The sequence below is a fragment of the Desmodus rotundus genome, chromosome 4, assembly GCF_022682495.2.
Source record: "Desmodus rotundus isolate HL8 chromosome 4, HLdesRot8A.1, whole genome shotgun sequence".
Classification (NCBI taxonomy): Eukaryota; Metazoa; Chordata; class Mammalia; order Chiroptera; family Phyllostomidae; genus Desmodus; species Desmodus rotundus.
In genome coordinates this window covers 99,676,121-99,693,932 of record NC_071390.1, presented here as the reverse complement: position 1 = coordinate 99,693,932, position 17,812 = coordinate 99,676,121, and the positions used below count along the sequence as shown (strand labels likewise).

The window sequence follows — 17,812 nt, the reverse complement described above, 5'->3', positions numbered from 1 at the left end:
CAAGGAACTCCTGGCTTACTCCGTGTAGCAGATTGTAAATAATCCGGGGTGTACAAGCTCAGAAATGTACTCACACTATCAGAGGTCTTATCAGCCTGGCACAAGCTTGTCAGAGCTTACCTTTTCTGCCTCTCCCAGGTGAGGATGGCATCAGGAGAGAATTTTTATTTTCTGTTGTCAGGGCATTGCCCGTGCTCTGTGTAGAGAACCAAGTGATGTCAGATTACGTCTGGAGCTGGCTGCCCCTGGAAGATTAGTTTTAGAGTTCTGCCTATGATGGAGGAATTCTTCAGCCTTCCTTTAAGATTTCAAACATGCACAAAGGGAGAGCGGAGTCTGGATTAATGTCTCCCCGTCACCCCCCCGCCACCAGCCCGTAGCTTCAACAATTTTTAACTCATGGCTAATGTCATTTCATCCCCATTCCCCAACTCATCCCCACTTTCTGAAGAGCATTTCAAGTGAATCCCTACACATTATTATTTCATCCACAAATATTTCAGTTGTTTCTTTAAGAGACATGAACTTTAAAAATATAATTGCCATACTATTACCAAAAGTAGGAGTTAACGATAGTACCTGAATATCATTAAATTTCCAGGAAGTAAAATTCTTGAATGCTTACAAATTTGGGAATTATTGGGGAAAAATGATTACAATTAGATTTGGAGATTTGTAATAAACATCAGTGGTTGCTTGCTAGTGGTTTGTAAAGTGACATGTTGATTAAGCACCTAAGCAAAGTGTAAAATCGTTTTGTAAAAAGTACATCTGCAAAATAGCTGTGGTTTCCAGGAGCCTGTTGTCTTCAGGTCTCAGGGAAACAGGTCTAGTTTGTAGAGACGTTCTAACAACTGCGGCATCTGTTCGCCGGAGGAGACCTTTTGGCTGGTGAAATGGTGAATTCAAGGATCCATGGCTGGACTGAGGTTATGAGGAGAGTTGCTGAACTCTAGTGAGAAATGTGGAAAGCTCATCCTCACCACACCCAGGTTATGCACCCAAATTCCCAGACAGTTTTTGTATTATTTCCGGCAGTCTGTCCTCAATGAAAACCATACCACTCTATCACTGGAAACACATTTTCCCTTTGATTGGGTATTAGTTGAAGACTCAGCAGTGAACCAGCCAGACAGAGGGACAAGGGTGTGTATCATAACCCCGTCTCTGTACATCCAAACACTAGATAAACAATGGAAAGATTCCCCCACAGAGGTTACCAGGGCAGAATGCTGGATGTTACAAAGTTCTCCCTACAGCTCCCCAAACATATGTTGACAGTTGTGACAGAGAGTTAATTTGTTAGTACTTAAGATGTTCACTACTTTGAAGACAAATAGCTCTATGCACAGTTTCTGTTAAATATTAATGTTATTATTATATAGCCAGTAACTGGTTGATTAATGCTCTAATGAATCATTCTATAAAACTGTGTTTCAGAGACCTGTGATTTGTTTTTGGAAGGTTCGCAGAAAGCAAGACTGGACTTTTAGCAAATTTGCTGTTATTTATCCATATTTCTATATAAGAAAACCATTATAATATGCCTTGGGGCCATCATTTCTAAGTTGTAAACACCTTTCAATATGCCATCCATGAAAGTTCGGCTCCAACTCTTGAGTCAATGGCATGAGCAGTCTTATTTCAAGAGCTCATTCGTGGCTTTTCCAAACCATCCTGCTGAAAATCCCAGGCAGAATTAGGTCTGTGTGAATTAGAATGTGCTCAAGCACGGGGGGTGAAAAGCAGCACATGAGCAGATCCTCGTGTTTTTGATCTGCCTTCACTAAAGAGCCTGGCCCGTGCTGGGCTTTGTAATAAAAATCACTTCATCTAAGGTTAACGTGGAAACAGCTTGACTCGCTCGTGTGCGTAAAGCTGTGGTGATCACATTTAAACCCAGGAAATGTTACAGTCAGGCTGTAACCCATCCTGTCGGATACCTGCTGTGCTCAGGTTGGGCTATGCCTTTCCTCTTCCTACAAGGAAATCCAATCGCTCTATCCTCTAGACTCTGCAGCTGAACTGTCCAGAAGACTTACAGAGACACAACCTTTTCAAACACAAAGTGGCATCCCTGCCTAGACTCAAAACATGTACTAAACATGTAACTTAAAAAAATTTAACCTGTGAGGTAGAGTTCCTATTTCTTGCCTCTTTGCCCATGCAATAGGCTTATATCATTCTTTCATAAATACCAATACAAACTTAGACTGAGCTGAATAAAGTCCTTTGCAAATTTCTCTGAGATCTTAAACTTTGGAGTAGGGTCTGAAAAATGTATGTGCCTCTAAATTTCAGTGTGTGAGATTAATGACAGGAATGGGATAGGTGTGCACAATAACCATAGACATGATTTAAAAGGAACTGGCTCAAAACCGAGAGGCATTTGTCCACATTGTGTGTGTGTGTGTTTGTTAACCTGCCTGGGGAGAACCTTGTTCACTCAAGTTGTTTAGGATAATAATCATGTTAGACATCAAATAAATGTGTTAGTGGTGGCATCCCATGGGGCAAGCATTTGGAAAAAGGTACTTTAGTTTTTTATGTCCTGGTTGTTATGTTGCTATGACTAAGGTGTATCAGGAAATTGAATCCTTTTATTATTCCACCTACATATCTCCAAGATGACATAGGAAGCCATCATGAGCTGCTCACCTTCTCGTTTCTTTGCAAAAACACCTCATGGTGGTGGAGGTTAACTAGGAACACTATCAGATATGATCCACCAATGGGAAAAATATTGAGAGGCGGAGGTGAAGAAAAGTTAGAAAGAAGCATTTTGGATGGAGTGGCACATTGATCCCCAGAAGAACCCAGTGATATAGTTCCCACCCACCAAAGGTTTAAGCAATTTTGGGGGGACAGTTAGGAAAGAGGTGTGACACAGACTCGCTGCTGTGGCAGAGACCACTGATGCCACGTAGGAACTAAAGAGTTTACTTTTCCCTTTAGACCAGCGGTCTTCAACCTTTTTCATTTCATGGCACACATATGCTAATTACTAAAATCTGTGGCACATTAAAAACATGTTATTTTTTGGCCAATCCGACAAAAAAAAGAGGTGTAATTTTGATTTGTGTACACTGGACAGGTCTTGTTGTGTTGGCTGTTGTCATTTGTTTTACTTGACAATCTAAGGGAAAAGACATCAGTGCCCCTGACTAAACAGTCAGATATTGCTTGTCTTAAAAATTCCTGTGACACACCATCGTGTGCTGGCATACATCTTGAAAATTGCTGCATTAGATAACGTTGTATGTGAAAAATATCATCAGCCACAAGAATGTACTGTAAAGGAACTGATGATGGTGCTCGAAGCTGTGAATCTGAACTCAACATGGAACATTGGCAGTCAAGTTGCTGGCTGGAAAATTACTCATCATCCAATCCCCACTTTCCTTAAACACATATGATGCCCTTAAGTTTATAGATGCTGGTTATAAATGGTTTATGTAGATCTTATTTCTTAAAATCTACTTCAAAATAGCTATAAAATCACCTCTTAATTTTCAAATTCTTCCTTTTTACCATCTTGTGATGGTACTTACGTGTGCATTTTTTTTTTTTTTGTCAACTCAATGGTATAAATTTCCAACCACTGTTTCAACAAAATCACATTCACTAATTCATTACTGGACAAAACATGGACTGCTAAATCATTCCAGTGTTATGTGACCATTGCGGATACAGATGAAAGATGATTCTGTAACCAAAGAGTTCAATGAAAGCAAAGATTCAAACGAGCGTGATCTGTATCATGACGCAGATGAGCATGCGGCGTCAGCAGGGCACAGGTTACTAGGGACCTTCCCCTCAGCTGGGAGTGAGGAGCCATCCTGGGAGTTTTCCCCGAGGTAAAGTTACTTGATACAATCCCTGAGTGACGAGTTGGAATTAGTCTAACGATGAATTGTGTGGAGAAAAGGTGTTCTTGGCGGAGAAAAGTGTTTGCAAATACGTGCTGATGAGAGAGTGGGGCTGACTGTCTCCCGTGCACGCGACCTGCAGAGCCGCAGCGTCTAACAATCCAGGCACCGGGGGCGCATATGGACCACATGCTGTGCCAAGAACAAAAATGCTTTCTGTGCATCTTTATTATAACATAGCTGTCTTCTTTGATTAAAACAAACAGACAAAATCAAATAGGACAGAATTCAGATAGGATTCCCAAGAGAATTCTAGAAACACTTCACTACTAGATATGAAGGGAAAACATTGAAAAATGTATAGAATCACAGATTGGCCTCAACAAAGTTGTATAAAACCTCTATTAACTATATGGCTAATGAATTTTGTTCAATTTGTTCCCCTTGATTTCCTATTAACCAAAATAGTCATGTGAGCTAGGACACACCTACCACAGTCTTCGGAGGAACCCTTACTGTCTTAGCTGCTCCCTGCTTCTCTTTCTCCCTCCCCTCCCATCTCTCACTTTAAAGCCCCGCATTTGCTGCAGTCCACTGGAATGTCAGGCCAGACGCAGGGGTGTTAGCAAGACTCCAATGCCAGTGCATCTGGAGATCTTTAGTAATGAACAAGGGCCAAGAAAAGCAATAGGAAAACAGAGGAGCATACTCTTTGCACAGGCTGGAAGGACCAATGGGATGGAGAGGTGCCTTAAGCCCAGAGACATGATTTCATTTTTTTTCATCTAGTAACAAGTCACCTGGTCCCTATTGAATTATGGCGAATGTTCTGGTCACCAAACAAAGCAGATGCACTGGGATGTGGGTGGTGTTGGGACCAACGTCTTCAATGTGTTTTCTCTGCAGTTACTAACACATGTCATTACAAGAGTATGTCATTACATGATGTACCACATTTCTGAGGCAGATTTGAACACTAAGGTCACAAAAACCAAAAGATTCTGTCATCTGGCTCAGAATTTCCTCCCTCTTCAATCCCCTGCCAAACATTTAAATAGAATTTTTTGATAGAAGTGGGTTATAAGCCAATGAGTGACATCCTTCGCTAGACGTAAATTTTCTTTGTCCTTGTGTGTGCTGACCTTCCCTCCCTTCTCCCACACAATAAGGATTTCAATTGGGTCCTGGGTAGGAGGCTGAGAAGACCGTGTGTGCATTGAGATACTAATTATTTTTTGGAAAAGTATTTTATTTTAATAAACAACATGTGGTCATATAATTGCTATTATTAGGCAACAAGTAAAAATACAAGCTGATGCTTTTCTTTTTTAAAAAAATTTTAATTTTGTATTGTTATTCAATTACAGTTGTGTGCCTTTTCTCCCCATCCCTCCACCCCACCCCAAGCTGGTGCTTTTCTACTCAATCATCTTTTGAATGTCTGAAACAAATGAGTAGCCTTGGCTATTGTAATTTCCTCTGTCAGGAAGTCAGGCAACTATTCCACCTGGGCGCTTTAACCTTGTCATTATGTGAGAAACCATGAGACTGGTTCAAACTCTCTCCATTGCAGTTAGTCCTCATCTTCGGAACCCAGAAATGACAATGCAAGTGTACTTAGAGTGCTCCTCGCATGAACATGTACGTGGGACGTGCCTTACCAACTGAGCATACCAAATAAATAAAAATGAAACACAGGCCCCAAATACCCATCATTTAACTGTTACAGGTTGTAAAATATTGGCTCGAGATGCCCAGAGAAGAAAGCAAGCTGAGAAATGGGAAGAATAAGGATGTTAAAATAACTCTTTACATGAGATAACACCCATTCCTTTCTCTTAGTAACAGACAAACCTGCGTATCCCAAACTCGGGAGGTCAAGTCCTTCATGTTGCTGCAGGTATAATTTGCACCTTAGTCGCTCCGTGTATCAGGAGTATATGTACCGTAATGATGCCAGTCCAAGACTCTTCTCAGACTTCCTGTTAATTTCCTCGAAGTGGCAGAGGCAGAAGTAGATGACTGACTTAGAGTTCTCTGTTAGAACTGCGAACCACCTCTTCATCCTAGTTATTTAATCAAAAGGTTTCTTAGTTGATTTGATCTTTGTGTTATCACTATTAAGTAAACCTGTTACTCCAACGATCTAGGTAATCATTCTGGGCCATGCTTCTTCTCAAGTAATTGCCCTGTCCCCAGCACACCTGGAGGGATACAATGCTGTCTGCCTCCTTGATTGTGACTCTAAGTGTGAGTGGTAACAGTTTTGTATTTTCAAGCAATAGTTCTACAGGGCCTCAGGTAGTTCTTAAACAGAAATTAAGAGTCTTTTCTCTGCAAAGAAATATTGAGAATTATATTTTGCTATGCTTATTTTTCATCGTCTCAATCAAAACAGAAAACAATCTTTTCAATTTTATCAGCTTCCATGAACTGTTTCCTCAAAATCAGAATAGCAGAATAGAATGGAGTGAGTGGCCCTTTAATAGACGTCTAGCCTAATTCCTAGAGGAAATGAAAGAGAATTAAGGAAGATTAGAGAAATATAAAGTTTGCCTGTTCTATGCTAAATGAAATGAGCTAAGATGATACACACTAGCTCAAATAAATAATTGCTGGAGCAGTGCATTGTGTATATGCATTGCTTCACTGCTAGTTTGATTCTGCTAAAAGGTAACATTAAGAATCTTCACTCTGAATTCTTGATACTGTTGTATGAAGCCCTATCTCTAGGAAAACAGAGTTATTCCAAGCCTTTCTAACATGACAACCATAAAGCATAAATTAGCAAGGAATGAGAAATTTCACTGAATTCTGTTACACATGTATTCGGTATAGTTCCTTAGATAACTTACACATACACACCACACACCTTTCATATCCTCATTTCTAAACCCATGATATTGTAAATGAAAATGACTCAAAGTGAAATATTTACCAACATTGACCTGTTCTATCATTGTAAAGGAGGTGTTTCCTAAACAGCAATTTTAAATTATGTTAAATTTTCATATCTCCCTAGACATTAATATATGAACCTTAAATGTGATTTTTATTGGAAAGGGCAATTTGATGATATACAAAAAAATAAAAAATAATAAAACCACATCATATATTTATCATAATTCATATGAAGAGAAAGAGTACTTGTTTTGTAAAGAGCCACAGGATACAAAAAAAAAACCACAACCAGAAATAAACAAACAAAAACACCCCAAACCTGCAAACCTGTGCATTGCTAACAAGGCGGGTGCATGCCACCTGAGGCTGTGAGACAATACAGCCATAATGGGTGTGTCAACAGCTCCGAGTCCGCACTGTATTTCTCCCAAAGTTCACTGGTGTGTTTGTTATGTGTTACTTTACTTTTTCATATAGTTTTAGACATTCTCAAGCCCACCTCTAAGCATAGTGGCTAAGTAATGAGTGAAGATGAACCTGCCTGAAAATATTGTATTTGTTGTTGTCAGCGAGTGTCTTCCTTAGACTCAATATTGATGTCAGGGAACCAATCCCTCACTTAGACTGATGTCTGTGTGGGAGGTAACACTGAGTCCATATCTCATGTAGAACAGACATTGTCTGTATGATATATGAGGTCTATCCAGAAAGTGTCTAGCCATGTGCTATGAAAAATAAAGACATTTATAGAAGAAGATACAAGATATGAGACATCGTACATAGGACAATGATGCCTCAGTCCCCTTCAAAGCAGGCACCTTGGGACCTCACACAGTTCTCCCAATCACCATCAGCTGCCCTGCCAGGTTACACTGAGGTTGTATAAACTGTTCTTGTTATATTAACAGTGGCTTGATTTTTCCTGCACAGACCTTGATACAAAAGGAACCCTTGGTCTTTGCAACAACTCTATAAAGCAGAATTTCCCTATCTTACCTGATAATATGATCACCAGGACAGTATTTATTAAAATACAGATACCCAAACCATATCTACTCCTACAGGAGTAGAGTCTCTATGAGAAGACTGTGTAAAAATAGTTTTTAAACAAATCCCATGAGGTTTTTATGATTAGGTAAGTAGGGAAATGTAGTTGAAGGTAACAATATATCCAGCTTATCAAGGAGGAAACTGAGACTCAGTTAAGTACTTGTAACAGTGAATTCAATGTGGAGGCATAATTCAAATGACCGTGTAACTACAAGACTTTTCCCGCCACATAACCTTTCTGAAGGTCATGAGGTCAAGGAAATTTGTAAGGTACAATGAAAGTTTTATATTATAGACATTCAATTCTGGATTTGGAAGAAAACTTGAAATGATGTGGTTTCTCTGTTTTGGTTAGAATAATTATACTCAACCAATCACAGAATTATAAAGGGCATTATAGTTATATATGCAATATAATGGTCTCTGACCACTGCAGCAAAAGCACTGCTGAGGTGCCACGTTTTGAGCATGGAATAGAATTGTTTTGCCGTATATATTCCAAATGAGGGGAAAATGGGTCAAAAACAGGCAAAACTTCTAGGCAGGTAAACTGCTTCCGATTTCTCCAGGTCCTGAGAGTGCACGGGAAGGGTTAGCGCTCCCCATTTACCTCACGGTCAGTAGTAGCATGGTGAGGTTTGCAGTGAGAACGTGGTCCGAGTTCAAAGTGGAGAATTCCCTGGAATCTGCTTTTTGCTTAAGGACACACAGAGAACAGAGAAGTTAGAGAGGCCCTTGACTTTATTTCACAGAATGATTGTTTAAGTGAGGTTTTCTGAATACATTGGGGAAGTTAATGGACCACTGGCAGAAATCCATCATTATAATTTATAACCCAGGCAGTATTAGTATAAATTCTCTCAGCTCTGAACTTTCCATCAAAAAACAAAGGTCTAACAACTGTCGCCTTAAAACGAATATGTGCAAGAGGTACTTACTCTAGTGTGCACAGCATGAATTGTTTTCAGGGAATCAATTTCCAGATCCTCAACTTCCATTGTTCTTTTTCTTAAAATTGTCTGGAATATGCTTGTGTTTACAATAAGTTTTGCCATCTTATGGGGGGGGGGGAACCATTATGCATTCCAAATCTTGTTACACTGCATTAGCCAGAAGTACGAAAAACTTTTTTGGATGGACAAACTAAAGTAGAATTTGGAGTATTGGTTTAACAAAGACATTCTTAATGGTTGATTAGGGCATCTCAAATGCACAAAGGCACTTTCTTTGTTTTATCATTAATTCTTTAAAAGTGAAGCTTGGCTCCAGTTGGAACGTTCTAGATACAGAATATTCAAATTACTTGTGATGACTTTTATATTTTAAAACTCAACTAAATGTTTTTAAGACAATTTAATTTTTTAAATCTAGCAATAAATATGTTGTGATTTATTTTAGGATCAATATGCAATATGCGTTGATCAGTTGAATGATGTCAAATTGCTGTGAACTTCATTTTATAAAATGCATAGTGTTATATATCATCATAATAAAACAGAGCTAAACTTACACTGAAAATTTTACATGTGAAATGTGTGAAAAAATATTTTTTTTCAAAATTATTTTAGGAGATAGACAGGCAAAATATGTATAGAGCACTGAACCAGTTGTGTCTGTATTGTAGTTGGTGTTCCATAAATAAATACCAAATACATAATTATTGGATATTGAATGAATAGCAAGCAGCTGCCTGAATGAAGCTATGGTACACATCGAGAACATCATGAAGTACCTTAACTTTCCCGCTGGAATTGAATATAGCTCAATCCTCCTGGCCTTAAGCTCAGAAATCCTCAAAGATGCATCTAGTCCACCCTTATCCCCTAGAGGCAACTGTGGAATCGTGGACAATGGAAAAGAGCGGATTGCGCAGCCTGTGGCTTGCAGTGTTCAACTAAACAGGAGCCAGACTGAGTTGATGCTGCTGGACTTCCTGCAATTGCAGTTACAGGGTTTGAATTTGAAATGACCACCTTCAAGGGTAGCATACCTTGCATGTTCATGGAAATACAGATCTGTCCTACGAAATGTCTGACGAGGAAAATTAATCTTTTCTCTAAGAGCCTAGGGTTAGCCAGCCTGATCTGGTTTCCCACATGTAATTGCCAACCTTCTGCTGTTTCTTTGAGACCCCAGCTCCTTGCTGCTACCTTCACTGCTCCAAATGTTTTTTATTCCCGCAGCTGGGTCGCCACCTCCCCCACCCCTGGCAGGCTTTTTTCTGCCTGCCCAGCTGATGATGTTTTTCTGGCTCCAGAAAACTGCCGAGGTTGTTACAAACAGTGCTTGGGGGACAAAGGATTGTCCAGATTAAAACAACAACAAAACTAGGACGGTCTTGCAAAAATCCGGATGGGTGGCCATCCCACACGAACAATTGGTGATGTTTCCTTCTTCCTTTTTGCTCCCCTTTATTAAACAGGAACAATGCCATTATTTTGAAAACTTGGGAATTAAAGTAAGGTTTGGTTGTGGCCAAATGTCTATTCAATAGCCAGTACTGCTGAGATACCTGAAACACTTTTCTTATTTTATTATTTTTACGGATCTGATTACTTCATTGTTGCACTTGAACATTCTAAGGAATGGGCTGTACTTGAGAAAAAAGAATAAATTCAATCTTAAATTTAAGTCTCAAATTAATAGACCTTTTCTCTTTGCAATTTTAAGAATAATTGAAAAACAAGGCTCAGGTCAAATAAGATGTAGTAGCATTTCATTTTCTTTTGTTCATTAGAATGTTATGTAATTATTATTATTTGCATCACGGGTGTTTGCTTATAACTCTGATTACGTTGAGTTGAACTGGACATAGACTGTTGCCAAGACATGGAATGAGAAACTTGCCTGAGGTCCTGTCAGTGGCTTCCACCAGCGTTCTGTCGTGACAACAGCTACAGCAGGACATGCTGTTGATGTCTGGAGGCTTCTGGAGAGAGAAGTGGCCAAGTTTACTTTTTAATCTCTAACCCCAGTGCCCAGGTCACCACTCAAACACCTTTTCCGAGTGCACATTAAACCATCACTACTAAATGCTGAGTCATGACACCTCCCAGCGAGGCCTGAAATCCCTGAGCTCCCTGCTGCTGAGCACAGACGTGTCTGTTCCACAGACTTGACTAGTGGAAGTCACTTGACCTCTCTTCACTTCATTGCTAAAATTTCAAATAATTATTTCAAAGTAGCACACAGTAAATGGAATGAAAAAATCCTTTATACTAAGGAAAAAAAATGCTCATGTCTGGTTGACTTTATCCAAGTTGCGTCCAGTGTGTCAATGTATTTACATTTTTCTCTTTAGTTCATGCCATGGTTGTAATGATAACTAGCACGTCTATTTATGGAAACCTTTTTTATTTCTTTTTTTTTTTTTGCCTAGGAAAGGGAGTCAGGCAAAACTTCTTTGTGTTTTAGCTTGATCCTGGACAGCTCTCAGACATTCTTAATTTATGGCCCATCATCATCTGCTATCATTAGGTTTCTCAAATGAATTCATCTCCTAATTGTGACCAAAGCTAAGTCATGAGCGATTCTTCATGACGGCTATTATTCTTGGATGCTCACAGAGCCAGATTTCTGTTTCAGTTTTGGAGTGTCTCATTTTGCTTTACTTCATTTATTTACTTATGTATTTATCCTCACCTGAGGACATGCTTATTGACTTTTCATTTTATTTTATTTATTTTATTTTTAGAGAGAGGGGAAGTGAGGGGAAGAGAGTGCGGGAGAAACATCAGTGTGAGAGAGAAACACTGATTGGTTGCCTCTTGCACGTACCCCGACAGAGGACCGAACTGCAACCTGGACTTACAGATGACGTTCCATCCAACTGGGACATGCCAGCCAGGGCAATTTTGGACTATTTTAGTACAGGACAAGTGGCTCAAGTCTCTCCCCAATTCTATCTCTCGAATTAGAGTGACACAGACTGTCACTGTTCCTCAGACTGTTTGCCCAAAGTCAAGTAAATGAGGAGTCATAAAAATTCAGTATGAACAATTTCCATAGCAGGTAAAATAAATCAGTCTTTTTACTCATTTATAAAATAAGTACCAAGGAAGCATATTACTTTTTTTTGTTATTAAATGGAAACTTAAGCTGCTCAAATTCCCTTTTTGTTAGTCACTAACCCATCATCAAATGAGACCAGGAACAGAGTTTTGCAGCCAAAGTAAATGCAAAATAAAGATGTTTTTTCATGAGAAAATTTCTGAATGGCACCTTTATTAATGTATATAATCCCCTTCAGTGGTCTGTTAATCGCCACAGTCACCACTGCTTAGAATCTTCCACATCCACTTTCACCAAGTGCTTCTTTTTCTCTCCCTCCCTCTGTCTCTCTCCCACTCAATGGCACTATTTTCAGATGTATGAAGGGGTTGATACAGGGGGAAAATCCTTAACAGCAAGATGCAGAGTCCTTATACTTGATTTGGAAATGTCTTGTTTAAAACTCTTTACTGAAAAAGAATTCATTAGGCTGAAAACATGGGCACTGCTATTAATTAATAGGTCAGATACTATTTTCTCATGTTCTTCATTTTCATGCTAATGGCTAAGACAAGGGGAACTTTATGGCTGAGAGAGATCTGTGCTGGGGGATCTGATTTCAGAAGGCCAGAATGCCCCCAAATATCAGTTGCTTTCCCTAAAACCTGCTTCAATTAATTTGTGGCACCCTTTCCTGATTTCACTCATACATAAAAGCTATTTGTTGGAACCAGAACTATTTTATAAGCACACTAGAAACTATGTAACATAGCCTGGCATTTCAATTATTAAAGTTTATTTTTTCAATTGTCAAAGAATTCCTCTCAATATTGTGTTCTCGGATTCCACTCTAAGTTCACATGAGCAATGTAACCTTCCTTTAAAAAAGAAATCCTGCATAATTTTTCTGCCTGTGTCATTTCTGTCTCACGTCAATTAAAAGGTATATGGAAACATAACGAAGCTAATTATCCTCTAATATATTTTCTCAGAAAAAAAATGAGTTTAGCTCCAACAGAAATTGTGAGAATTTTACTGTGATCTCATTCAAATAAAGGACTACTATGCCCAATATTTTTTATAATATCATCTGTATTGAATATTTGCAATTTCAATATTTTTCATTTCTTATCCACTAAGAGTGAGAAGATAATGTGCTTTCCACAATTTTCTGGACAAATAACTGCTTTTAGCAAACAACTTGGTTTCTACAATATAAATTATTTTTTTAGGAATGGAACCAAGTATTATTCTTATTCAGATGCTCTTGAAGATTTGTTGTTTGAAATGTAAATCGCACATGATGTTTTAGGTAGCATGTGTTTATTTCTGTTGAAAGAACATATCCTATTTTTGAGGAAGAAAAAAAACTTGTAAGACATCAAATGTTTCTTGCAAAACAGTTTGGTGAAATAAACGTAAATTAATCAGATCCTTGTGAATTGTATTTCAATTAAAATGAATGGGTTTAAATATAAAGGGAGTAAAATGCTTGGGGGAAAGAGTGTGGCAAGTCAGGAAGTGGCATTTGTTTTGTTTTCATTGGTTTTGGAGTCTTGAAAAATAGCCTATTACTCTGAATCAACTTCATTCAGATTCTCCCTTAAGCCTAATAATAGAGTTCCAGAATGGGCCGCTCATAAACAAATTCATCTTACAGCTTTATCTAGCTCCAGTGATAATAACATAGGCATCAAATATTGCCACTGTGAAGTCCTTCAAAAGCACTTTCAATTTAAAGTTAGTGGTTTTTCTGGTTTTAATTTTCTTTTGAGTATAAATGGTAAATTGTAAAGATGCTAAAAGTATTTTTTTCATAGAACCACATGTAAAGTTTTCAGACTAACACATAGACTTCATATTTATTTCCCCTAACTGAGGATGATCCAGTCTAAATGAGTGCCATGTGGGGGGTGAATGGATGCACACAGTGTACACACAAAAGCAGGCCAAGGGCAGGGGAGAAAGGTGGCGGTAGAAACAGAGAGAATGAAGGAGAGTCAGAGAAAGAGAGAGCAGCGGGGAAGGAACAAGCAATGTATGCAGAGTCAGGCCATCAAACCTCATGTCATAAGTAAAGCACTCAATTCACACTTATTATTTGAGTCACAAAAATGTTATCCCATAGTTTATTTTTATATCATTTATGCTTGCTTTAAAAACTACATAGCTTTGTTTCTATTTTTCAGTTAAAAAATAACTATGTATTATACTGAAAGTCAGGGGAAAAATGAACTACCAAAAACAAAGAAAGAAATAAAGAATTAAACCTCCTTGTCAACATGCCTCAAAATATGAGTAAGTTTGATGTGTTGTGTGACATTTCAGCTTGTCAGCTCTCAGTCTCTGAAAACAGGGACATTTTAAGTGGTCTAATAATTTCCAAGAAGCAAGGAGTATATAGCTGTAGAATCTGTTTTTATTTTTGGCGATGCTATGACACTGTTTAAGTAGCCTTCCGAATGCATAACTTGGTAGAGAAATGTAGGACCAGAAGTCCTTTCTGCATAAATTGAAGGTGCAGTAGCCAATGGGGCTGTTCTTATGTGTAAGGAGCCTGCTCTGTAGTTTCCTGAGAGCATGATGATGTGATTGGAACTTAGCGTCTCTCCGACCCCCCAGCACTGCTGGGCTGCGCACCATCACCTTGGAAGTGGTTCTGCTCCTTGCCCATCACAGGAAGGAAGTGTGAGGAGTTACTCTTAAAATATTCATCGCATAACTGGGTAGATGCGTTTCAGGTTCTAGCACAGCCCTTTGGTATGTTATTTCACCCTCCCTCATCCTAGTCTAGCAGGCGAAAACAAGATGGTTAAGCTGTTTCATTCACACCTTAAGTGAGTGGCGCTGGAAGAATTATACTGCTTCTAAGCCCCCAAAGTCACTTTTAAGGGCTCTCCTAATCAATACAAAGTCTAAATTTTAACTTCAAAGTTGTGTCAATGAAAATATATGAATAGTGTCAACTTTATTTTCCAACCGTCAACAATCCCTGTTCCTAGGGTTCTCAAATCAAGTAAGTGTCACCGTGTAGGATCTGTGCTCAGAACGTTATTACAAGGGTATATATTGTGACTTATTTTCATCATAATTTGCAACAGGAACTTTTCATAAGTGTTAAGAGATCTAATCTACCTTGCTTTTGGTGTTGTTGTTCCACTTCACGACAGGCCTACCCTTGCAGCAGTGATAAGGAATGCGAAGTTGGGAGATACTGCCACAGTCCCCACCAAGGATCATCGGCCTGCACGGTGTGCCGCAGGAAAAAGAAGCGCTGCCATAGAGATGGCATGTGTTGTCCTGGTACCCGCTGCAATAATGGTAAGGATTGTGCTCAGTCCTGGCGGGCTTCTTTCTTTTCACCTGGGAGGTCTGGCCAGTCGGGCTACCTTTTCCTTAGGCTCCTGATATATAAATATCAGGACTTTTTTTTTTTAACAGTTTCATTTCTTTATTTTTAGACAGAGAGGAAGGGAAGGAGAAAGAGAGGGAGAGAAACATCAATGTGTGGTTGCCTCTCACATACCCCCTCCTGGGGACCTGGCCTGCATCCCAGGCATGTGTCCTAGACTGGGAATTGAACCTGCAACCCTTTGGTTCGCTGGCTGGTGCTCAGTCCACTGAGCCACACCAGTCAGGACATAAAGAGTCTTTTAAATAGGCAAGAATTGGAGCATGGTTTAGATCAAATTACCTAGATTACCTCTAAAATCTTAGGTTTCCTAAACTCTGATGACATTTTGTATTTGATATTGGATGCTGAGCTATGACTTGCTCGGTTGCAGAGTTGTGTGGTAATAGGTAGATGTTCTATTCTACTAAACACATGAACAAATACATGCAAAAGTGCTAAAGAAAGAACCTGCTGTGATTTACCAACGCAGTTTTGAGTCCATCTTCCAATTTCATGCTAGTTTCACACCTTGATTCTTATACTCAAGATGTCTTCTTTTGAAGGCCTTACCTGGTGGCACACTCAGATGGTGATGGAGTGATTGGTTCTTCCAAGAGGAGATAGAGGAATCTATTCCCACACATTCCATAAGCATGGCTTTACCCAATCTCAATGAATTTATCAGCACAAACTCAGCATTAATAATAAAATTAAGAACCACAAACGTGCAGCAAAAGCACTAAATAATTGCAGAAGGTGGTCAGAAACATACACTTCATCACACAAACAACATAATCAGGCTCATGTTCCTATATTTGTTCCTCACCTCTGGGCGTAGTCCTACGGAGAATACCTTGGACAGGAGGTGAAAGGAAGGGGACCTCATAGCATTAGAGATGCTTACAGTGCAGATTGGAATTGTATTGTTGATTAAACAAAGGGACCTGAGTTCCAAAATTGGATGTCTGATCAGACCTTTTAAAAGTATGAATAGCTAATATTGATTTAATACTTTACTATGTCATTATTCTAAACACTTCACATGCATTCATGATAACTTAGTAAAATGAATTCTATTTTTATTCTGATTTTTACCCAAGATCACTTAGCATTGAGAGAGACAAGATGTCAATCAAGGAAGCCTTGCTCAGGGCCAAGTTTTCAGTACTCGGTTTCAATAACTTTGTAAATGAGTGAATGGATAAATGAATAGATAGATGATGGATGATAGACAGATAGAAAGAATGCTTGGATAAGAACCACACTGTATAGAACTGAGTCAGTCTAACCACTCACCTGCTCATCTCCAGGCATCTGCATCCCAGTCACTGAGAGCATCTTAACCCCTCACATCCCAGCTCTGGACGGCACTCGGCACAGAGACCGAAACCATGGTCATTACTCCAACCACGACTTGGGATGGCAGAATCTGGGAAGACCACACACTAAGATGTCACATATAAAAGGTAGGAATAACTGTAGTTTTATGTTTACTTTTTCTTGTTTTGTAAAGAAGTATAGAAAATATAGATCATTAATTCCATTGATTTTAGGAAGATACAAGGAAGATATTTTTAAGGGCAAAATTTTAATTGAATCTAATTTAATTCATTCTTAATTTTGAGGATGCTTAGAGCTTTCTGAAGTTTCTAAATTGTTAGAAAATATGCGCTACAAGAACTGTGGCCCCCGACCAGCCAGGCCATTTTCTCAGACAGTCCTGTCGTATACATGGCATTTAGAAGACATGTTTTTACACAGGCATTTCTGTCACATGTCAAAAGACAAAGCATTCTGAAAAGTAAATGGGAAAATACTTGCTTCCATGTGATTAAATTACGGTATTTTTTAGTTTTTCTCACCTTTGCAGACTCACAAATTTTATTTCACTGAACAACCAGATAACATACTATTCATAAAACAAGTTGCCAAAAATAATTGCTTTCTGGCGAGATTATGTATGGCCAGAAGTCCTCTTCCTTGTTTCAAAACCTTTGAGAAGCCCAATCCCTAATAATAAAATTAAAAAGTATGAACCTTATTACTAGTAATAAGTTTTGACAGCATGAGACACATCTATTTTTAAAGGAAGCTTTTTGCAAGTGCATTTTGGGAACACTACTCTTCTAGACGTTTTATCAATAAAAGTGCCCTGTGTTCAAGAGTTTTGTAATAATGTATCTTGCCATTTTTATTGTTGCTCTAGAACAGTTGTTTCCATTTTCTCCCCCACCACTTCCCCCCACCCCACCCATCCTCACCTCCACCCTCAATCCTACCCCTCTTTGGCTTTATCCCTGTATCTTGCCATTTTGGGAACTTTATAATAAATATTGGTATATTGAAGGCTCTGAGAAGTCCAGTGATGAAGAAAACTGGTTAACTTTTGAAAATACTGTATTTCCCTGACTTGAACACAATTATTTCCCCACATTTTCATGTTCTGCGGTGAAGTCTTCATGTAGGGTACCTGACCTATTAGTCCGACCTGGGATACTAATGGTCCTGTGGAGAGGGCTAGTGACTGACAATTCCTCTTCAATTATCCTTTGTCCATACTCCCTAATGGCCTAGTCCTTTACCCCCATCTCCCATTTCGACTCCATCA

The 17,812-nt window shown here is 38.9% G+C and overlaps 1 protein-coding gene across 1 annotated transcript in view; it reads left to right on the top strand.

Annotated features, from left to right (window-relative positions):
• DKK2 (dickkopf WNT signaling pathway inhibitor 2) overlaps positions 1 to 17,812 on the top strand; it is a 95,874-nt gene that overhangs the window by 74,361 nt on the left and 3,701 nt on the right. The window contains exons 2-3 of the mRNA XM_024578883.3: positions 14,981 to 15,131; positions 16,515 to 16,670. Of these exons, the coding sequence (XP_024434651.1) occupies positions 14,981 to 15,131; positions 16,515 to 16,670 (307 nt within the window). The remainder of the gene's footprint in view (positions 1 to 14,980; positions 15,132 to 16,514; positions 16,671 to 17,812) is intronic.